Source organism: Talpa occidentalis, unplaced genomic scaffold (assembly GCF_014898055.3).
Source record: "Talpa occidentalis isolate TD23 unplaced genomic scaffold, MPIMG_talOcc4v2.1 talOcc4.8, whole genome shotgun sequence".
NCBI lineage: Eukaryota > Metazoa > Chordata > Mammalia > Eulipotyphla > Talpidae > Talpa > Talpa occidentalis.
The window spans coordinates 72,777,297-72,800,068 of record NW_023605194.1 but is presented as its reverse complement, the minus strand read 5'-3'; the positions used below and the strand labels follow the sequence as shown (position 1 = coordinate 72,800,068).

General features: G+C 57.4%; 1 protein-coding gene across 5 annotated transcripts; it reads left to right on the top strand.

Annotated features, from left to right (window-relative positions):
• Positions 1-20,978, top strand: IKBKE (inhibitor of nuclear factor kappa B kinase subunit epsilon). Of its 5 annotated transcripts, none has more exons than XM_037496930.2 (22): positions 1-214; positions 736-814; positions 2,315-2,424; positions 3,066-3,206; positions 3,542-3,671; positions 4,390-4,571; positions 5,121-5,281; positions 6,274-6,384; positions 6,631-6,810; positions 7,381-7,577; positions 8,289-8,353; positions 8,424-8,515; positions 8,606-8,692; positions 11,557-11,626; positions 11,730-11,842; positions 13,234-13,310; positions 15,851-15,890; positions 16,523-16,624; positions 17,608-17,704; positions 18,299-18,411; positions 18,639-18,710; positions 20,317-20,978. In XM_037496930.2, the coding sequence occupies exons 3-22, from the start codon at positions 2,338-2,340 to the stop codon at positions 20,348-20,350; spliced, it is 2,151 nt and encodes a 716-aa protein (XP_037352827.1). In that variant the 5' UTR covers positions 1-214; positions 736-814; positions 2,315-2,337; the 3' UTR covers positions 20,351-20,978. The 5 variants fall into 5 exon arrangements, with proteins under 5 accessions (XP_037352827.1, XP_054546367.1, XP_054546366.1 ...); XM_054690392.1 differs by having other exon boundaries at positions 2,308-2,424; XM_054690391.1 differs by having other exon boundaries at positions 736-822; positions 2,308-2,424.
• The last annotated feature ends 1,794 nt before the right edge of the window (positions 20,979-22,772 follow it).

Below are 22,772 nucleotides of genomic sequence, written 5' to 3'. Positions count from 1 at the left end.
TGGGAAGCTGGGAGCAGCCCGGTCTCCCAGCTGGGAGCAGCCCCGTCACCGGCTCTCCAGGTGGCACCGGCTGCTTCGGTTAACTCAGACCTCCAGTCCTCAGGCCCGTTGGCCACCAGGATGTCATGGGCACTGCCTCTCAGTGACAGCCAGCCCTGAGGGCCCTGGGGTGGTGCCCCCTCCGGTGCCTGCATCCCCATGGTCGAGATGTGGTGTGAGTGCAGGGTCCCTGGCGCAGGGAGGGGGCTGGTCTGCGGGGGCAATGTCCAGGGCAGTGCTCAGAGGCCCTGGTGCAGGCGTTGGCAGTGGATCTCCAGGCCCCAGGCCCACTCCCTGTGTCTCTGCTGCTACTCGGGCCACTTGGCACCCAGGCTGGCAGGTTGAGAGAGGTTTATAGCACAGAGGAGAGCTGCCTTTGCCCCCAGCGCGCCTTCCTGACTCTGCCAACTCCCAGCCTTCAGCTTCTCCTCCATGCTCTTCTCCTGCCTAGCTGCTGGTGCCCCTTCATCCCACCAAGGGCTCCCTGATGAGCCCCAGAAACAGGAGCGGCAGGAAAGTCTGGAGCAGCTGGAGGATTGGTCTGGAAACCCCCAGGCCTGTGGGGGAGAGTGACAAACAGGAAAGGGTTAAAGGGCTGGGGCCGGTGGCCTTTGATGGAGGCTGAGGTGCAGACAGCCCAGACAGCACAGCGCTGCTGAGGGGTGTCTGTCATCCGCCCTCCTCTTTCCGGTGCAGCCGGGCTCCTGGACCTGCGTAGACAGAGCAGAGCACACTCGCTGGGAGAGGATCCCTTGATCCAGGCTGCTTGGAGCCGGTGAGTGGGTGAGTGCACTTGGCCGGGGAGCCCCAGGAGGGCAGGGAGGGGAGGTGGAGGGGCTAGCCCTGGGCTTCCACCAAGCACCCTCATTCAGTCTTTCCAGATGTGCTGCCACCCTGCTGGGAGGCTGGGCCTTGGAAGGTTGGTGAGCGCAGGACCCCCCCAGGCTGTGCCTTGGCCACGCTGCCCACTCGCCCAGACTTTGGCTCTGGCAGATTTGTCGGGTGTGGGGAGGAGAGTGAAGGTGACACAATGGGCTGTGCACCTGTTCCTCGGAAGACCTGATCGCTGGCCTCAATTCCAGGGTGCTCTATCCAGTGTCACCCCCAGCTCTGCACCCCCAAGCCCCCAGGCTGGCCCCTCCTTAGCCAGGGGAACCAGCCAACTTCAGCTTAGCGGGTGTGTGCTGTCAGGGAGTCTGCCAGAACCTGCGCTGCTGTAAAGCGCAAACATTTTCTAAAACTAGAAATCAATGTCTTGAAGTTGCCTCTGGCTCAAGAGCTTGACATCCTTAAGATTTGCATTAAAAAATACACATATTGGAGAGAGAAGCACAAGCTAGGTGTGGCAACCCTCACTTTGGCTCTGGCTCTGAGAACCCTGGCGGTGTCAGGAGAGGAAGGAGCGCTGGTGCCCAGCCTGGCTCGAGAGTGTTTAGGGGCAGCGGCCAGTCTCATGGCCTCCCCCAGTCTCCCATCAAGGCTGGGCTTGGCCCCACTTTTCAGACCCCCGCTGACTGTGACTTCTAAGGCTGCACTCTCTGGAGCCAGTTGCTTTAGAGCAAGGAGCCTTTGGAGAGGATAATGGGGGGCTGTGGGGGTTTTCACATGTTCCCTGCACTCTTGAGCCCTTGGATTTGATCTCCTGCTACCCCTCCTCCCCCCACACACACACACACACGCAGGAGCACACACACAGGTGCGCACACACACACATGCACACACACACACACACACACACACACACACACACACACACACGCTCTCAGGCAGCCCCCGGGGCCGCCTGGCCATGCAGCTGTCAGCCAGCAGCAGGAAGCAGTGCGCCTGGGCGGGCGGGTGGGGGGGGCTTCAGGCTTGTGTTGCAATCCTGGAGATTTGTGGTGGTGTGGGTGACGCTGTTTGACTGGGGGCCCTTCCTCCAAGCACTATTTCTGTTTCCTGGGACAATCCCAAGTCTGGATGCCAAAACCCCAGAATTCTTAGTATCGGGGAGAGGTGACAGAAAAAAGAAGTTTGTTTCTGCAGAATGGCCTGTCTGCAGCGGGGAGGAGGCCTGGGGGATGGCCCCAAGTAGAATGCCCTGTGGTAGCTCAGGGGCAGGGAGTGGGTTAAGGGCACAGCACTGTGCTTTGGGGGGAAGTTTCTTAACCTCTCTGTGCTTCACACTTCCCCTGCCCCCTTTCCTCTGGGACAGTCCCCTGGAGTGCTCCATGGGCGTCTTGGGCACAGGGACACATCCTGGACCCCAGTATGTTCTTCTTCTTCGAGGTGGAAGGCGGTGGCCAGCAGGAGCAGGAGATGCAGAGCACCGTCAATTACCTGTGGCACACGGACGACCTGCTGGGGCAGGGGGCCACTGCGAGTGTGTACAAGGCCCGAAACAAGGTAGGACACAGCCCCAGTCAGGCCTGCCCAGCTGCCCTGGCTCCTTGGCCCAGGAAGTGCTTGGCCCAGTCAGCCCCCAGTGGGCATCACAGGCTGGCAGAGGCCACTGGAGTTTGTCCTGCACACCCCGGGGCTATAGGTTTGAGCAAAGGTGGGCAGAGCCAACAGGGGCTCCTCGAGATGATGCTTGGCACTGGTTGGGTCTGGAAAGAAAGAGACAGACAGACAAAGTGAAGCTTCAGGGAAAGAACAGCAAATCCTGGAGTAGCAGAGGAGGGAGGTAGGGCTGTCGGATTTCCTGTCTTTACTGCAGAGCAGCATTAAAATATATGAGCCGTCCTGCGCCATTCTCTTAAGAACTCTTAAAAACTGAAACCAGGTAGAACAGGTGCCAATCCCGGCCTTGCTGCTGACACCGGGGGGTGTTAGCTGCCACTGCCGACATGGCCAAAGGTAGCAACCAGCCAAGTGCACCGGGCCTCCCGGGGCGCCACAAGTGCCTGCCGAGGAAGGGCGGGGCTGGCATGGGTCCCCTGCCCTCTGCCCGCTCCTCTCTGGTGCAGGCTGGAAGGAAAACTGAATGGAGGCCTCCAGGGGGTGTCTCCCAAGGCAAGGTGCGACTTATGTCATCCCCACGGCAGAAATCCGGGGAGCTGGTTGCTGTGAAGGTCTTCAACGCTGCTAGCTACCTGCGCCCCCGAGAGGTGCAGGTGAGGGAATTTGAGGTCCTGCGGAAGCTGAACCACCAGAATATCGTGAAGCTGTTCGCCGTGGAGGAGACGGTGGGTCCATGCCCTATGGGAGCAGGGGCACTGCTCCTTGACCCCCAGGCAGGAAGTCGGGTCCCCAGAACAGAGACTGAGCAGCCAGCTGTACAGATGCCGGGGCGCAGGGCTGTGCCTGGGAAGTGGGGATGGGGCTAATCCAAGAGGGCTTCGTGGCGACCTTGTGCATGGATCCGTGTGAGGCCAAGGAGGGAAGGGCCAGGCTAGAAGCTAGACCGAGGGAAGGCGGGCTCTGGGCCCGGGGCTGAGCCACCTCCTCTTGAAAAAGCTGCTTGCCCCAGTAACAGAAGCGGAGAAGCGTCTTTCTCTGAAAGCCCCTCTGCCCACCCCAGGGGAGCAGCCGGCAGAAGGTGCTGGTGATGGAGTACTGCTCCAGCGGGAGCCTGCTGAGCGTGCTGGAGAGCCCTGAGAACGCCTTCGGGCTGCCGGAGGAGGAGTTCCTGGTGGTGCTGCGCTGTGTGGGTGAGCCCCCTGCACACCCCCGGCCCGCACCCCCCCCACCCCCGCACCTGGTGTTGGAGCCAAGAGCTCGGTCTGGGAACTTCCGGAGTCCAGGAGGTAAAAGGTGGCCACACCTCAGGCCCCTGAGCTGTGCGCCTCAAGATGGGGTGGGCCAACAGGTGGGCCTGTGTTAGGCATATGCTGCCACCATTTAAAGAAATAAGATAATAAGAGGGGGGAAGGGGACCAGCTCCGGGAAGGCCGAGCCACCAACCCTCTTGGTTTCTCACAGGATCTTTTTTTTTTTTAATATTTATTTATTTTTGCATACAAGAGCTGGGGTACAGGCCAGAGATGTGTGGGGTGAGACGATCCACCAGAGACAGAGTGGGGAGCAGAACAGGAAGATCTACTGAAACACACTGCTGAGGGGAGCAGCGGGCGAGACAGGAGAGGTCTGCCGCACCATATGGGTTGCTCCCTGGCTAGCCAGGGATAGAACTCGTGCTGCAGAGGTTGCGGATTGCTTCATAGTGGGGTGCTTAACCCCTTGTGCCACCAGGGAGACCCTCTCAGAGGATCTTGATAAGACCCCAACACCCCATGTCCTTGGGATGCCCCCCCTTGCCCTGTGTCCCTCTGTCCTGCCCCTCCTGTGGCCCTTCAGCTTTGGGGGGCTCTCTGGACCCAGGGCCAGGCTCCCCAGGAGCGCCTGACCCCAGCAGCCCCTCTGTCGCAGTGGCAGGCATGAACCACCTGCGGGAGAACGGTGTGGTGCACCGCGACATCAAGCCGGGCAACATCATGCGGCTCCTGGGCGAGCAGGGCCAGAGCATCTACAAGCTCACTGACTTCGGCGCCGCCAGGCAGCTGGACGACGAGGAGAAGTTCGTCTCCGTCTACGGGACTGAGGAGTACCTGGTAAATGGAATTTGGGGGAACAGCTGTCCAGACTGAAGGTCTCCCCTGCCCCTCCTCAGCAACTCCCTCAGAGCCCCCCTTACCCAGCAGGGCTATGTCACCCCTACACCCAACCCAAACATTCACTCTGTTCTCAAAAAACAGGGAAGGAGATGCGACTCCTGCTGGGCCCCCCACCCAGCCTCCCTCCCAGGGCCCCCCGCCCAGGGCTCCTTGCCGAGATCCCCCCTGCACAGACCTCTCTGACCAGGCACCCCCTCCCAGGATCCCCCACCCGTTTCCCACCCCTCCCAGGCTTCTCTGTCCAGGGCGCCCCCTGCACAGGCCTCTCTTGGACAGGAAACTCCTTGAGTGACCCTCACAGAGAAGAGGTTACCGCCTCCCCGGGAATGCTCTGGCTGGGCCACCTGGTACCATTTTGGAGACGATAAGGGCCTGGACTCTGCTGATTCTGTATCCACTGCAGATGCTGGCAGGGCCTGACGGGTGGGGCTCCAACCCTCACCTGCCTCCCTCTCCACGGCTGCTCTCTGCTTTTCTCTCTGGCAGCACCCTGACATGTACGAGCGGGCAGTGCTTCGCAAGCCCCAGCAGAAGGCGTTTGGGGTGACAGTGGATCTCTGGAGCATTGGGGTGACCCTGTACCATGCCGCCACCGGCAGCCTGCCCTTCGTCCCCTTTGGGGGACCTCGGCGCAACAAGGAGATCATGTACGAGGGGCCCAGGGCAGGGGATGGGCCCTGGTGTCCCCTACTCTCCTCTGCCCCTGGGGTCCCTTGCGCGTGTCCCCCAGGCTCCTCCCAGGCTTTTGGCTCTCAGTCAAGCCAACAAGAAGCCGAGCCCTGTCCCTGGCTGGGAGAGACGGGTGCTCACCCCTCGTCTTAGTCCAGGGCTTCGTTTTCACCCTTTAGCCCACTTGCTGCTCCCCTCACCTCACTTGAGGCTCCAAAACAGGCCATCTAGAGGGCGGCGCCTGCCGGGGGCAAAGGTGGGGCAGGCACCAGCCACCTAGGTCCAAGGTCCTCTCCTGCTATTTGATACTGAAGTGGCTGAGAGCACAGCTGCCCCCGCTGAGCCCACTGCCCAGGGCAGAACATCAGGGAGGTCCTCAGTCTCAGCTTGGGGTCCAGGCTATGTGAGGCCCACACAGGCCTTCCCCACTAGGGATGAGGGGGAAGTTTCTATTTGATGCGATTTGTTAGATTATTTCTGGGGTCTGAGAACAATCAAAATTTGTTTCCTATAAATGAATAGTAATAGCCAAAAAATAACCTGCCAAATCTTGCTAAATAGGAACATTTTCCTTTCAGATGGCGGGGGCAGGGTGGAGGCTGTGGTGGGTTTGCCTTTCAGATGGCAGGGGAGACAGGGGGCTATAAGGGGTTAGGGAATGAGAAGGAGACATGTGGACGGGGGCTGTCAGGGAAGGCTGCACTCTGAAGGGGGGGGACTAGAATAGTGAAGGGGTGAGGGGAGATTCGAGCGAAACGTGGCATGGGCAGAGGTATGGGGCAGGCCAGGCAGGGGGTGTAGCCGGCGTGGAGAGCTTCATGGGGCACCAAGGCATGGTGCAGAGGGCCTGGTGGCCGAGAGCTGGCACTCAAATTCCATTTTTCAGGACTTGAATCTGCCCTGAATTTGTCATCCCAGAAGCAGATGGACTGGGGTCCTGCTGACCAGTCCTGTCCCCCCCACCCCCCAGGTATAGGATCACCTCAGAGAAGCCAGCCGGGGCCATCGCCGGCTCTCAGCGGCGGGAGAACGGGCCCCTGGAGTGGAGCTACACCTTCCCCATCACCTGCCGCCTGTCAATGTGAGTGGGACAGCGAGGGCAACCCCAGCCTGGGTAGGTGATCACTTCTCTCTGCTGAGCCTCAAGGCCTCCCTGGACGCCTGTCCCATTGGCCTGCCTCCCTCTGAACAGCCAGCGCTCTCTGGGCTCAGCCTTCCCAGCGGTTGGGGTCCTGCTCCCCTCCCCCAGTCCCCCTGCCCCAGGTGCTTGGGGGTGGTGCCTGTGTCCTCCACGGCCTCTGACAGCCTCAATGTCCCGGGACGGCAGGGGTCTGCAGAGCCAGCTGGTGCCCATCCTGGCCAACATCCTGGAGGTGGAGCAGGCCAAGTGCTGGGGCTTCGACCAGTTCTTTGCAGAGACCAGTGACATCCTGCAGCGTGTGGTCATCCACGTCTTCTCCCTGCCCCAGGCGGTCCTGCACCATGTCTATATCCACACCCACAACACGTACGTGGGTACCAGTGGCACCTTCTTCTCCCAGGTGGAGGGCACGTCCTCGAGAGTATTCCCTGGGGTGTTCACATGTGGCAGCTTCTAGATCCTTCTTAGATTGGAAAAATACTAATTCCACTAAGTTCAAGCTAGACTTCGGAGATTCTAGCAAACTTTGCAACTCTGATGCTCATTATAAATCTGAGTGTGTGTGTGTGTGTGTGTGTGTGTGTGTGTGCGTGTTAGCAGTGCTTTTCCCAAACTTATTGTACATAGAACCCTCCATTTCCGGAGCATTTTATAGAACCAGGTAATTTTAATAGGGGTGTGGGAGGAAAAGGAATGAAGGCAGAGGTTGGACTTGGGGTCTCCTGAATTAAGTTCCTTCTCCATCTCTATCCAGTATAAACGTGAACCCCGCCTTTTGTCTCTCCATCCCTGATAAAAGACAACCCCCCAGTCCCTCTTGAAAGGCGGAGCTGTCCCCATTCACTAAGTCTCAGTTGGGAATTGGGTCACTCAGAGCCCAGCCCTGTACGCTGACACTCACTGCACCCCTGCTTCCCTCCACCCTGGTTTATCTAGGATATCCATCTTTCTGGAGGCCGTGTACAAGCAGACGAACGTGGCCCCCCAGCACCAGGAGTACTTGTTGGAGGGCCACCTCTGTGTCCTTGAGCCCAAACTCTCAGCACAGCAGATCGCCCACACGACAGCAAGCAGCCCCCTGACCCTGTTCAGCGTGGCCAGTGAGACCCCCAAGGGGCTGACCTTCAGGGACCGTGAGTAGTACCACACAGCAGGGTCTTTTCTCCCCCCACATTCCCCTTCAAGAGGCAGGGCTTGCAGCTAGTGGCTTCTTTTCTTTGTGGGTGTTCTTTGGGTCCACAGAGTGCAGAAGGCAGATCTGGACCCTAATTCTGCAGATGCCCCCTTTCTGGGGCATCCGCTGGGCTGTGGAAGAGGCTTCACTGTAAGCAGAGGGACCTGGAGTTGGCTTGACCGCCACAGTCTCTGTGGTTGGTGGGACCCTCAGAGAGTTTGGGTTGGCAGAAGGAGGAGCCCCAGCTACAGAAGAGAAATATGGTCAGGGGTCCAGAACTTAGTCCTCCAAGTTCTGAAAAAAAAAATCACTCCTTTTAACTTGAATAATGCCAATTCCACCCACCTTCTTGGGGTCCCCAAGACTGGGAAGGAGAATGAACAAGGAAATTTCTAGGCCTAAGTGTGGTTTTAGCCATTTTTTAAAAACTATTGAGGGACCTTGGGCTGAAGACTGTAGTTCTCCAGAATGGACACAAGGGAGCAGAGGGGGGCTGAAATTGTGGAAAAGCAAATTTTAGGCTTGGAACATGGGGGCTTCAGGCCTACTGGGAAGTTGAAGGTGGAAATAGGCGGGGAGGGGCGAATGTGAGCTGGTAACAAGGAAAGATGAACCCAGCTTCATGCAGAACCGTATAGGCTGCCCCCTCAGACAGCGTCTTTGTCCACAGCTGCTCTGGACCTTCCCAAGTTCGTCCCCAAAGTGGACGTCCAGGCAGATTACAGCACCGCCAAGGTGAGCCTGGCCCCGGGCGGCGGGTGCGGGCAGGGGCGGCCTGCGGGACCTGACCACCCCCTTGTTTCAGAGTGTGCTGGGCGCCGGCCACCAGGCCCTGCGGCTGGCGCGGACCCTGCTGGCCGGGCAGGAACTTATGCTTCGCGGGCTGTACTGGTTCGTGTGAGTACCCCGAGGGCCGGCGGAGAGGCCGAGGCAGGCAGGGTCAGTCCCCGGGAGAGGCGGCTCTTCTGACTCTGGCTCCCCGGGCAGGGAGCTGCTCCAGGCCACGTGCCGGCGGACGCTGGAGGTCACGCGGATGGCCCTCCTCTTCCTCAGCAGCAGCCTGGGCGCCGAGAGGTGGGTGTCCTGCCCGGGCCGGGAGGCGCAGCAGGCGTGGGGCCGGCCCTGGCCCCTTGGCCCTTCTCTCTCTGCCTGTGCCTCACCCCAATACTAGCACTAATTCCCCTTGCTGCCAGTCCTCGGGCTCCCCCTCCCCCTCGCTGGAGTAAGAGGGCGCCCCACTCCCACCCCCGCCCCCCTCACCTCGCAGGCAGGGGCTGGGCGCTGCCCCCCCGGGCAGCACGGACTGGCCTCGGTCCTAGCAGACCCCTCCAGCGGGACCCCAGGAGAAGGCTCACCCCTGCAGTCCCCTGGATCTGGCGCCCTGGTCCCCACGCTCCTTCCTCAGCGTCCTCTGCGTCTGAGATTGTCCTCTGCGGTCCTGGGCTTCCCGCCGGGGGCCTTGAACTCTGCGCCCTGAACTCCTCTGACTCGGGGCTAATTGGTGGTGATGGGTCAAAAACTAGGGAGACTGGAGAAGAGGAAATCAGGCTGGTGGGCGTGGAAACGAGTGTGGCAACACCCCACTGGCCCGAGAGGGCCCCTTATCTTGGAAGACACCGGGTTGTGGTACTGGAAGGGGTGGGGGTTCTGGCCCAGGAAAGCTGAGGGCAGCCAGGGGAGACTTGTGATGACAGAGGAGCAAAGGCGGACATCCCCCATGCCCCACCCCATGACCCCACCCCTGATATCCCACCTCCAACACCCCTACCCCCTAGATACCTTCCCTAATGCCCCCACCCCATCCCAGACACCCTCCCTGATGCCCTCACCCCTGATACCCCCACTTCACCCCAGACACCCTCCCTGATCCCCCAACCCCTGACAACCCCAACACCCCAACTCCACCCCACCCCCAACACCTTCCCTTATGCCCCGCCCCAGGCCTTGTCTTCAGAAAAGTGCTGGAGCTTCCCAGGGGTGCTTGACTCCCCGCACGCTGGTTCCTCTGGAGCTGCACATGACTGGCAGTAGGACCAGCGGGTGTTGAGGGAGAGGAATGTCTCCAGGTGACAGGATAGGGGGTGCTGGGCAATGGCCAAGCTCCCCTCAAATGGTGACAGGGATGAGGGGGTGCTGAGTCAGCAGCCCTGCCTGGAAGGAACAGCCTTCCCCAGGCATGTGCAGGTGACAGGAAGACTAGAGAGGGGTAGAAGCTACCACCAAGGTCTTCCTGGAAGAGGTGAGGCTTTTACGGTCAGAATGAGGGAATACCTCAGGTTCGAGGGTCCTGTGCAGAGTGAGATAAAGGGCCAGACTGGGGAGTGGGTGTGCTGAAGCCACGGTCAACGGGAAATGTCCCCAGGGTGGGGAGAGGAGGGGTGAGAGCATGTGGGGGGTACACCTGGCAGACAGAGCTGTCTCTGGTGAATCCTCTCACCCCCTGTGTCTCTGGCTTGTACCCCAGCCCTTGTATGCATAGATAAATAAATCTTTTAAAAAATTATTTATTTATGCTTACAAGAACTGGGGCACAGGCCAGAGGTGTGGGGGGTGAGAGGATTCACCAGAGACAGAGTGGGGAGCAGAACAGGCGGATCCACTGAAATCCACTGCTGAGGGGAGTAGCTGGGGTACAGGAGAGGTCTGCTGCACCCTGTGGGTCACTCCCTGGCCAGGGATCGAACTGGTGCTGCAGTGGCTGCGGATAGCTTCATAGTGCTGTGCTTAACCCCTTGCACCACCAGGGAGGCCCATCCACTTTATTCTTAACTCCCCTCTCGTCTCCCCTTGCCACCATTCCCAAGCCCAGTCACACAGGATTCTTTATTCCTAATTGTTATTGTCATTAAGACAGTATTCGCTAATGGTAGAAAATGGAAAAAATACAAATAAGCAAAAATGAAATAAAAATTCCATATCCTGTACTCAGAGGCAGGCTTGATGCCTGAGTGTGGCTTGTACCCTAGGTCAGTGCACACGTGTGTGTGCAAACGTGTGATTTTTCCTGTATTTGCCATTTTGGACTCTGCTTTTCTCAGCTAATAAGCTCTCCCATTTCATATGTTTCATTACGTTTTTAGCCCCGATTAAAATTTCTCTAATTATCCTCCACATGTTCTCTTCTAACTGGTTTCATCTAAACCAGAATCCAGTCTGAGACCCTACTTCTTATCTGGTGGTGTTCCTTAATCTGTTCTAATCTAAGCAGGCTGCCTCCCCCGCCCGCCCCCTTGTGGTTGGGAGGACACCCTGCTCCCTCCTTCTGGACTATTCTGGCACTTCCTCTGGGTGCCATTTGGCTTGTTCTTTCCTACAGAATTCTAGGATGGGTGGATTCAAGTCTAAACATTTTTGTCTAGAGGCATCATAGCTGCTGCTGGGAACTCTCCCTGCCCTCCCAGTGCTGATGCCTCTGCTCTACCCTTAGTTATATTTTCCCTGTAGAAGAGTCAGGTTTTGCTTTGGCACCAAGACATGCGCGCTGTCATCATTCATTGGGATCTTAACCCTGTGTCCACGTGGGCATAGTCCGACGCCGACATTCCAAGTCTGGGCACATTGCTGGCTAGAGTCTGTAAACTACAGCTTTGCCTGTCAATAAGTTGTTAGTTATCACAAACTACAATTTCTACTGCAAAGGATTTCTTCTTTTCCTTCAATTAAAAAGTTTCCAAGTACGAAATATTCATGGCTCCCTTGCATCACCGATTCATGGATTCTCTTGGGTTTGAGGTGTTCTACCCACCTCTGTCCAGAGTCTTTGCAACGTGATGTCGCAGCGTTCATGAGTAGGGGCCTGGTCAAGCTGGTTCCTCTGACCCAACCACACGCCTCCCCAGAGGCCCCAAAGCCACTGCCTAGAGATGCCAGCGTGTGCCACAGGCCTCTCTGCCTCCTCACCCCCGTGTGCCCTTCTTTGTCCTCCCCTCCTGCTTCAGCAACGTGGCTGGGATGCCTGAGACGCAGGAACTGAAGAAGACCACGGAGCTGAGGTCCAAGCTGCGGACTGTGAGTGAGGCTGGCGTGGGGCGGGCTGGGGGCCCTTGGGAGTGGTGACAGAGACCCAGAGACCGAGCTGAGGCCCCATGGGTGCTGCCTTTTCGCCCTGCAGCTGGCAGGAGTCCTCTCTAGATGTTCCTGCAACATCACGGAGACCCAGATGAGACTTAGCAACCTGAGCGCTGAGCTGGCAGGGAGCAGGGACCAGGTACATGAGGACAGAAGGTCTGTGGGATTTTCCTTCTCGGCAAGGTGGGGTCGGGCCTTATCTGAACGTGGGTTGTGGAGCAATGTTGGAGGTGGGAGACCCAGGAAGGTGCAAGACCCTCCCCTGAGACAGCTGGGAGAAAAGGATCAGCTGTGAGTTTAGAGTGAATTGGGAATCTTAGCAGAGATAATAGTCTTCGATAATTTAGTTTCCTTTTTTCTCTGACCCCATGTCCTGAGTCAGGCCCTCAGGCAGGTCTTCCTATTTGTAGCATCTCAGTTAATCCTAAAAACAGTAACAATTCCACTACCAGGCGCTGAGTGGACAGGGAGCCCCCTCGGGGAGGCCCTTTCCCTGAGTCACAGTCACTGGGTGACAGATGACAGAAAAAGCGCTTCGGGCTAATCTCAGGCCCTGAATCCCCTGTCCTGCCCTACTCCCACCAGCCATCACGAGGCTTTCGGGGTCCATGGCTGCTCCTCAACAGAGCTCCAGACCCTGAGAACAACAGGGTTTTTCTGAACCACTTTGGTTGCAAAACCATACGTAACCTGACACGAGGCTCTGTATAGTCTTTACACCATGTAGGTGAAAGCTCTTGCGGGACTCTGAAGAATGACTGTATTTGACGAGGGCCTCCTTCCCCAGAACCCGCTAGGGCTGTTCCACGATGTATTATGTATGTATGTATGCCAAGTCTACCTTTTGCAAATCAGAAGACATGTCTGAGCTGGAACACATCTGGCCTCTGCCTTTTGGATAAAGACGGCACCGGCCACCTCAGGCTCCTGGGAGGGGCATCTGGGACGAGTGTGGGCTCTGCCCAGGGTCCAGCTCCAGAGAAGACTGGGCTCAGGGGGGAAGGAAGTGGAGCTAAATAATCTTGAGGGTAAGGGCCCCCCATAAAATTTCAAACAAAACTTTTGTATCCAGCCTAAAACGGGGAAGAAATAAACAATAATGACTCACCCCAGGTTGGAGACAGTCCCTGAAAAGTCCTCTTGCCTTCCTGCTCCAGAGAGATTTCTGCTGCCACACCCCCATCCCAGACTCGTGTTTCAGGGTTAAGGGTCCCTTCCTGGCGCCCCATTCTCAGGCCTTGTGTAGCTAAGGCCAACTCTCCTGGTGCCTGCCAGACTTGGCTTTTTGTTTATCTCATCGAGAGAAAGAGAGAGAGAGAGAAAGAGAGAGAGAGAGTAGGAGAGAGAGGGAGAAAACATGAGAACTGAGAGCTGGCTGGCCCCAAGATGCCTCGAATAAGACAAGCAATTCACCGACTGGCCCCCAAAATTGTGGCACTGAGGTTCTATGAGAAAACAGCTCTTCGACTCCTCCCCCACCCCACCCCCACCTTTTACCTTGTGCTCTTTGATTCTTCCATCACCTGGTCCCTATCTCCTGCCCACAGCGTCCAGCAGATTCAGTGCTGTGTGGACAAGATGCAGCTCATCTACAAGCAGTTCAAGAAGTCTAGGATGAGGCCAGGTGAGTGTGGGGCAGGGGAATATCCCTGGTGCTCTCCCCTCCTTCCACCAGTCATCCCTTATTCCTTGACACTCCTGTGCTGCTAGAGACCCACGACGTGGGGGTGTGGGGTGAAGCCAGGGACCCTCTCAGCTGCTGCAGACCAAGAGGGTCGCAGAGCCTTTACAGCTGTGCTTATGGCCACTTGAGAGGGCTTCGAAGACTCGGTGGCGGCCGTAGAGGGCTGGCGCTGGGTGCTGCAGAAAAGGTGGCCCTCCTGTCTGCAGAGCACATTATAGTTCTGGGGTGTCTCCTTGATCTTTGGAGTGCTAAGATAGCCAGGTTTTCTAGAGAAGGGAGGATCTGGGAAATATCATCAAGCGTCATTACCTACGACTCCTCACAAAGCTTGGGCAAGAGGCTCATTCATTTACAGGCTTAGGACTGGGGGGCTGCTTGCCCAGGGGGGCTGCCATCAGGGCAAGAGAGGGTCGGGCAGGGGAGGGGGGGGCAGGTCCTAAGGGGTCCTGGGTGAGGGGTTCTGGGGAAGCCCCAGGGGGCAAGTGGGCCTGGGGAGCTAATATACCAGGAAACGACCCTCTCCCTCCATATCCTTGCCCCGAACTTCCCCGATGTGTAAACTGAAGGTCTTGGGCTTGGTGGCCAAGTTCCCTTTGGTTTCTCAGATTATCTACAGATAAAGATTGTCTAACTGAAATATAACTGAAATGTAATTTCTACATTTTCTAGAACCCAAATTTAAAAAGTAGAAACAGATAAAATTAAATTTAATGATAATTTAATGATATTCAACCCAATATATTGGAATTATAATTTCACAAGTTTTCAATAGAAACAAAATTATTTTAAAGAAATATTTTACAATCTTTGTGCAAAGTGTTCAAATTGCTGCATTTCCACCGACAGCATATCTGTATTCGGAAACTAATTTTTTAGCAAAATTATGTATAATTTCATCAAAGCAATGAAGGTGCGTTTAATAGGAAAAAGTACTTCACACTCCTTCCATTTTTAAGTTTAAGGTAATTGAATGAGCTGATGTACCTTCAGCCCGAGGTCACACCAGCACATCTCAAGGGCTCATGGTGGACTCTGGAATCTGAGATTTTCTCCGGGAGGCCCCTGGGCAACACAGGAGTTGCAGAAACTGAGACTCCCTGTTCTTTGAACCCAGCGGGCCCTCAAGGTGACCTGCACCCAGGGCCCACCTGGCTGAGGCTTTAGGAGAACCTGGGGGGCTTTTCTGCTCCGCCTGGAAACCCAGATCCCATCACTGCTACTGTCCGGAGCGTCTGCTGGTGCTGGACCCGGCCTTCCCGCCCATGTTCTTACTTTGTTTAATGTTCATGAAAGTCTTGACGCCCCTGCCGCCCCCCCATTTCACAGAGGTAGAAACTAAGACACAAGAAGGTAAAAGAGTAACGTAAGCTCAGCTGCTTTTCACTGCCCTGTTTCTTCAAGTATCCTTTATTTTTATTTTTTTCTTTTTAAAAAGATTTATTTATTTATGCATACAAGACCTGGGGTGTAGGCCAGAGGTGCTCGGGGGTGAGAGGATTCACCAGAGACAGAGTGGGGAGCAGAAGAGGCAGATCCACTGAAATACACTGCCGAGGGGAGCAGCAGGCAAGGCAGGAGAAGTCTGCTGTGCCATGGGGTCACCTCCCTGGCTGGGGATCGAACTCAGGCCTCAGTGGCTGGTGATAGCTTGATAGCTCTGTCTTTAACCCCTGCACCACCAGGGAGGCCCCTATCCTTTATTAATTAAAATTTTAAATGGACCAGAAGACTAACCCTTGATTGCTAACACCGGAGTGTTGAAAGGTACCATTCTGGAAAATGCGCCGGCCCCTCACTTCACCCTCCCATGTGGTGGATGAGGACACAGACTGGGGGTGGTAAAAGCATCTGTGGGCAGCCCCTGCTAGTGGCCAGGGAGGCGGGGGCTTACCACAGGTTACTGAGGACACGAGTGCTCAGCAGGTTGAGTGCCCAGCCCAGGTGAGAGCCTGGGCAGGACCCTGCCTATCCCGGGTGGTTTCCTTCTGGGGAATTCCCCACCTGGAGGCCATTCCTCAGAGTCCGGAAGTGGGCAGTGTGTCCCAGTCAGTTAACTTCCGAGGCCTTGGGAGCCTCAGAGAGAACACCAGGCCTCCTGGCCAAAGTGGCTGGGCTGAGAAGCCAGGTAGCGTGTGAGGGTCTGGTTTGCTCAGCGAGTTTGCCTAGAAGCAGGAGGGGACAGCCCCCCTCTGCAGCATCTGGGAGGGGCGCTGGAAGAGTGGCCAGCCAGGCTGATGGAGCCTCCTCCTTCCAGACCTGTCTCTTCCACCACCTCCCCAGCACATGCCCCTCCACTGTCCCCAGGGAGGGTCTGCCTGCCCCAGCCTGCAGCAATTGGTGTAGCCCTCCCCACCACCCCCCTCACCCTGTCAAAACCCCATCTCAGGTGCTGGGCTGTCCTCTGCCCCCATTCGTCCTCACGGTATCCTGTTTTGTCAACTGGTTGATCAGGAGACATGGTTTCTGTCTGTTTCCACCAGGCCTTGGTTACAACGAGGAGCAGATTCACAAGCTGGACAAGTGAGTAGCCCCTGCCCAGGCGAGTGAGCAGGAGGGGCGGTCACCAGAGCAGGTGGGAGACCCTAGTGCCCGGAGCTGGGGGGGAGGAGAGCGCAAGCAAGCGTCTCAGACAGGTTATCTAGGCCGGGAGCGTGACCATGGGGCTGAGTCAGGAGGTTTCTGGAAGCAGGAATGATGTAACTGGCTTTGCTCCTAGTGTGAACAAGATTATTTGCAGGATTCTTTCCCTAACTGTCCTCACTGATGCCACTTGCCACTTCCCACTCTGACCCCTGCCCCAGCTCCTCCTAGGGCTGCCCTCTGCTCCAGTCTCCTGGACACCCCAGACATCCTCCCTGATGTCACGCCTATTTGGAGACTCACCTGCACTCCTTAGCCCCCTGCACACACACCTCCATAACCATCCCTCCTCCCCTCCCTCTGGGGACTGACCTGAGCATGTGTGTTTGTGTGCACACGTGTGTGTGTGTGTGTGTGGTTCACTCTGCTCTCTGTCCGTCATGTGTGGCCTCCCCCTCCTGTGGGTCTGGGGCTGGGCGTTTGTGACAAGGTGGTAGAGAACCAATGTCTAGGCTTGCACCCCAGTGGTCCTGGCTGCTAATCTCTGTGCCTTGGTTTCCCTGTCTTCTCAGGGTGAATTTTAGTCACTTAGCCAAAAGGCTCCTGCAGGTGTTCCAGGAGGAGTGTGCGCAGAAGTACCAGGCGGCGCTGGCCACGCATGGCAAGCAGATGAGGTAGCAAGTGGCCCTGCCTCCTGGGCTCATGACCCGGCCTGACTGGGCCCTTCCAGCCTGCCAGTAGCCCTGGGCCCAGCAGAGCCCTGGGAGAGACTTGGTCATAAAGGAATGAAGGCAAAGGAGCAGGCGTTTTGTGCGCAGGGTGGAGGCAGTCCATGGGGCATCTCTGCGCATCCCTTGATTTAATCCCACAGTCTCCACCCCGTGTAGTAGATGCTTTCACCCCATTTCACTGCTGAGAAAACTGAGGCTCAGGGAACGTGTCTGTTCCACAGTACTCCACAGCTAGTAAGTCGCAGATCCAGGATGAGTCTAGGTAGGGCTGCCTCTAAGATCCGGATCCTCCCAGGGTCCCAGGTGCTTGTGTTAAGCCCCTCTCTGGGGAGAACACAGGGTATTTGGGCTTCTGTGTGGTCAGGAAGCAGGAGCAGCGAGGAGCCCTTAAGTGGAACCCTCTAAAACACTGTCCCCTACAGGAGTTTGGGGCTCTCCCTTTTCAGACCAGCCCCTCCTTCCTGTCTGCCGAATACCTGGGGCGGTGGCTCCACTCTTGAGGTGCTTGTGACCTGAAGGCTTGTCTTGAGGCTGAGACCCAACACCCACACTTCAACAACTCCCACTCCCTCCACTTAGAGAGAGAAGAGGTTTCATAAGAGTCTTGACCTTGGTTTGCTCTGGAAATGGGAGCAGGGGCAGTTCCATGCACGGTGCTCCACAGGGGGTTGAACCTGCTCTCGAGCTGATGGTAACCAGCTCAGGCGGCCCAGCCCCTACTGGTGCTTCTGCCCAGACTCTCTGCAAGCTCAGAAGCTTCAGGCAGAGTCCCCTGGGGTAGATGGGGGGAGGGGCACAGCAGGAAGGGTAGAGGCAGCTGGGAGGCAGGGCTCAGGCTTCTGTCACCTGGAGGGCTCCGGACTGGAAGGACCCGGGTGGGCCCAGGTGGGGCGCCTGAGCCTGACCCCTCTGTCTGCTCTCTCGAGCCTGGTGCACGAGATCAGGAACCACCTGCGCCTGGTCGGCTGCTCTGTGGCTGCCTGCACCACGGAAGCCCAGGGAGCCCAGGAGAGCCTCAGCAAGGTGGGGATCGATACGGGCCCCTTGGGTGGCAAGAGGCTCTGACCCTTCGCTCGGGCCACTTGCCTCTGGGAAGAACTGCTCTGGACCTGGTGCAGGCGCCTTGGTGCGCTTGGGCGGGGTGTCTCTGGCCACAAATGTGCCCCAAGACTAGGAAGCGCTTCCTGGTGATCTCAGGCTGAAGGTCCCCACTGGGCCTTCCTCATGGAGCCTCAGAGGCCCCGGCTGCTCCAGACAGAGGCAACTTGAGCTCCCCTTGGTCTGAGCAACTCTGTGAAGACCCCCATAGAGGCAGCTGCAAGGCCACAGCTTGGCTGGCAGGGAGGGACAGGCAGGCTGCTTCTGCTCCCAGGAGGGGCCCCGCCAGCCCCCCTCCCTCCGCAGCTCCCAACTTGCAACTTGTGCTGTCGGGAGAGGTGTGGGTCAGACACAGATGAGGAGGGTCTGGTCATTCAACCCAAGCCCAGATGATCCAGGGAGACATGCCCACTACACCCCCAGGCAGGGAGGAGGGCTGTGCCTTCAGGGACGAGGCTGGGGCCCTTCTTCAGCACCCCAGCCTCCCTCATCCTCTGACTAAGGCGGGCTTCACTTCAGATCCTGGACCTGCTGTCTCACGGGCTCCTTCAGGACAGAGCAAAGGATGCTCAGGCCTCACCACCCCCTGCAGCAGCTGATCCTGGCCCGGAAGCAGACGACCTGATCCTGCAGTGAGCACCAGGGAGAGGGTGGAGGGTCTGAGGTGTGGGTTGGGGGGGCTTGGTGAGAGATGACTAGAGCTGAGGTTAGGGCCTAGTGGGTTTGCCCATGCCAGGCCTGGAGGGCAGCAATAGGGGCTTCATGGGTGGGGTGTAGAGGAGGGGAGCCATCTGGGGAAGGGTTCGGTGGAGTGATTGGGCCTTAGCCCCAGGCATCTCTCTGCCTCTGCCCTGGACAGCATGCAGGAGCTCTGCGAGGGGATGAAGGTGCTTGCCTTTGACCTCCAGGATAACAACCGCATCATCGAAAGGTAAGGGGCTCTGCTATGAGCCAAGGGCTGGGTCTCACGCTGCCCCTGCCTCGGTGTGTAGCTTCTGTTGCTGTCGGTGCTGAGCTGCCAAGCTCACCACACACAGACTTTCGCGTGGCCTTGGGGAGGCACACAGTGGGTCAGACACTGCAGGGAGGCCCCAGTGCAGAGTTTGCGTTAACTGCCTGAGGCAGTGTACCCGGGCTACCCACTGCAAGCCCCTTCACTGCAGGTTAAGTAGGGTTCCACTGGCTCCAGATGCTGAGCCCTGTGGATTGCCCAGTGGGTGGCCCTGCCTGTGGCTCATCACCCAACCAGATTCCCTCCCCATGGGTGTGGGGGGCACTGGAGAGGGAGCTGGCAGAGTACAGGAGGCCTAGACTTTGGGATTTCATTACCAGTGAAATCCACAAGATTGGAGAGGAGCAGCAGGGCCTCTCACGTTGCCAAGGGCGCATATCTGAAAGGGAGTGGACAACCAGCGAGCAGCCCCACTCTGTAAAGCAACATAGTCTCAGAATAAGGGGCGGCCCTTGCCTACAAGGTCAGTGGGCCTGCGTAGGCCCACGCAGGCCCACATATGGAGCGTGGACCTCCCGCCTCTTTCCCGGCAGCCCTATGCCTGTGACCACCCCATTTGGGAACCGGTGGCACAGTAGGAAGAGTTGGCAGAGTCCAATTCTGATTCCTGCCTTTGCCCCTCACAACCACATGGCCCTGGGAGATTTGTTCAGCCCCAAGTTCTGTCCCGCCCCTGTAAAGGAGGAGTCATGAGGAATAATGATTCCTGCCTCGTGGTGGTGACCTGGGACTGAAAAGGATGAGGTTTGCAGTGTGCAGAGGAGGGAGGCCATGTGAGAGGGAAGGGCTCCCCAAGTGTTGCTGCTCCCCAGAGGTCACCAGCCTGGGTCACTGTCTGCCTCCCTCCCTGCCTCTGCCCTTCCCGATGCGCTCTGGTTGCCACACTGGGGCAGGGGGTAAGGAAGCCAGGAGCAGGGCTCGTAGTTTGTCCCCAGAGCCCCAGAGGTCTTTGAGTTGAGGGGTCATCTTTGCCACATCTCCTTCCAGCAAGGGGAGAACCAGCCTCTGAAACGCTTGCACAGAGGAGATTTGACGGCTCTGTGGAAAGACTTTCCAAAACAGCCCTCGTGGGCAGGAAATTCTAATTTTAGTGCTGACATAAATTTTCCTTGCTGTGAACTACAGGCTATTTACAAATAGCTCGAAACTTCATTTTAGTGATTTTTCACTTCCTTATTCAGAGCTAGAGCCAAAGAGCCAGAAAACCAACTTGAATTCCTTCCCCCTCCTGTCCTGTGGCTGCACTTCCATTCACAGGGGAGTTTCCATTCACAGGAGGAATTGCCTCAGAGTTGCTGGGTGTCTGGGGCGGGAGGTGGGGGGGTGTCGGTGTAACCTCCCAGGTGACTCTGATGCGTAATCAGGGGTGAGGTACAGAGAGTTCTTGTCGAGAGAAAGGGATGCTGTTGGCAAAGAGCAGAGGACTTGAGGACGCCGAGCTCCTGGAGCGGGTGGCATGAGGTGCTGGGGTGTGGCCTGCAGGCTCTGTCTGAAGAGGTGACAGTAACCTGCCCCTTCACTGCAGGTTAAGCAGGGCTCCGCTGGCTCCAGACGCCTGAGCCCCTTGGGTTGCAGGAGGCAGCCTGAAGCATTAGAGTTGTGCAAACACTCCTCTCCTGCCAACATGCTGGCCAGCATGAGGCATCATCTGCACCCATCTCTACCTCCATCCTGGCCATCAGCTGGGAGACGTCAGCATTAACTTCCACTGCCTTTCTGTGCGAGCGGCACCGCAGCACGGGGTGCCCAGGCTATCCCTGTCGGACACCTGCCTGCGCTTGGCAGAGCTCTTCGGTGGCCCTGGCCTGTCCAGATGAACCTGGCCGGGCAGCGGGGCAAGATCTCTCCTGGGCCCTCCCAGCCGCCCTTCCAGTTTACTGGACTCCACTTCTCAAGGACAGAAGAGAAGCCACCTGAAGTTTCCCTAGGGTGCTGGGTCAAAGGCCCCAAGGCGTTTCCCCTAGAACACACGCCCCTCTCTCCTGAGACTTCGGAGGGTCGGGCACTCAGCCCCAGCATCACAGAGCCGAAAGTTCCTTCTGCTCTGGGTCTGGGTGAGGGTGGGGTGGAGGCCAGCAGCCGGTGCCTTGGGGACATGTCCCCTCCTCTCTCCAGGGCACCACTGGGTTCTGGATACACAGCCTGCTCTGGGAAGTCTAGCGCTCTGAGGAAATAAAGGCCTGTGCCTTCAAGAAATGAACGTGGCCTTCTTTTCTGTTTCAGAGTGGCTCTCGTTGGGCTGTCTATGGGGCAGGGAAGCTCTGGGCCACGGGATGGGGTCTGTGAGCCAAAGGATCCAGAAGGGGAGGCAGGACTGGCCACCTCCTGACTCCTGTTCCCTGAAGATGCCCGAGGAAGCCTCCCACTGAGGGGCCTCCTTCCCCTTTCCCTCTCTCCTGCCCCATCATTTGGGGAGCTGAATTGGGCCTGGAGTTGTGACGTCAAATCCACCATCTAATACTACTCCTTTCCCACGTTCCCTGCCACTGTCCCAAACCCAGGCTGTGTCTTCAACGCTGTCTGAGCACACCTGGGTTTGCTGTGAGCATTCCTTGTTGTCTCGGGGTAGAAAGGTGCCCAGGTAAGGGGTTCAGGTTTGTGCAAACTTGGTCTTTCTACTGCAATACCCCGTCTTTCTCTTAACCAGAGCTGAACGAACCACCAACCCAGGGTGGGGGGACAGATGCAGCAAAGCAGTCCCCATAGTGGATGGAGCGAGTGAGAAGCCCTACTTTGTGCTTTGAAGTGTGAAGGCACCATTATGCCTGGCACCAAATAGCCCCAGAAATCCTTCCTTCCCACCTTCCTGGGCTTCCATGTCCCTAGGCTCTTCTGCCTGACAACCCAGCAGGGCAGAAGCAGGAAAGGAGGGTCCTGGAATCTGAACCCTCCAGGCAGCTTCTTTTTGGGAGACTCTCGGAAGACCCAGGGGAGGGGAGCTGGGGGCTGCTGTGTCAGTGCCATTTGGAGCTCATGCCCATGAGACCTCTTAAGCCCTGAGGGTTCAGGTTCGGGGACCCAAGGAGCCAGCTGTTGTCTGGACACCCCAAGGCCCTGGACCACCAGGGGTCTGTTCTGCTTGTGTGAAGTCAGCCCCCGGCTCTTCCGTGGCGCTGCAGAGAAGTCCCACGAAGGGTTTTCCTGGCAGCTCTGGCTGCATCTGGATCCCACACACTTGGTGGTTCTCAGCAAAATAGCCAGGGGATCCCTGAAAGCCACGTGCAGATCTGGGGGGATGGTATTATCCGAGTCCTATGATCTCATAAGCAAAGCCCAGTGGGAAGCGTGCAGAGGCAGCACCACCGACGTGGGCACCTCCCTCACAAGTCCTGCTTTTTCTGACCCGCCTTAGTGGGAATAAGAGATGCGGCTGGAAGAGCCTCAGGTGCTCAGGTGTCTGCAGATCTTTTCAAAGTCCCCTCTCCATTCTCTGCGCTGATTCCCAGCCTAACACTCAAATGGGAGAACTGAGCACCTGGGGTGTGCCAAGCCCAAACCAGGGCAGGGGACACCATGGGTCAGATGCCTGCCTGCCCCTGGGGACTCACTTCAACCTTAGGGAAGGCATCTCATGGCCCAGGGGAGGCTGGTAGGAAGGCCCAGCCTATGTGCAGCCACTCTGTGTCATCACAGGAGGGTGCCTGGGGCAGCCTGGGAGGGTGTCAGGGAAGGACTGGGGAGCAGGTGACTCCACAGCGTAGTCTCCGCAGTGAGCAGTTACCTAGCAGAGCAGGCGTGGCAGGAATCCCGGCAATGGGAGAGCGCCGGCCTAGGCACAGCGGGAACCATGGGCACGAGAGGAGACTCCTGACTTTAACCCCAGGGAAGCAGGTTTTACATGAAGTGCAACTGGTGTTTTTTTTTTTTTTTTAAGATTTATTGATTTATGCATACAATACAATGGGGAACAAGCCAGAGGTGCAGGGGGTGAGAGGATTCACCAGAGACAGAGTGGGGAGCAGAACAGGCAGACTGACTGAA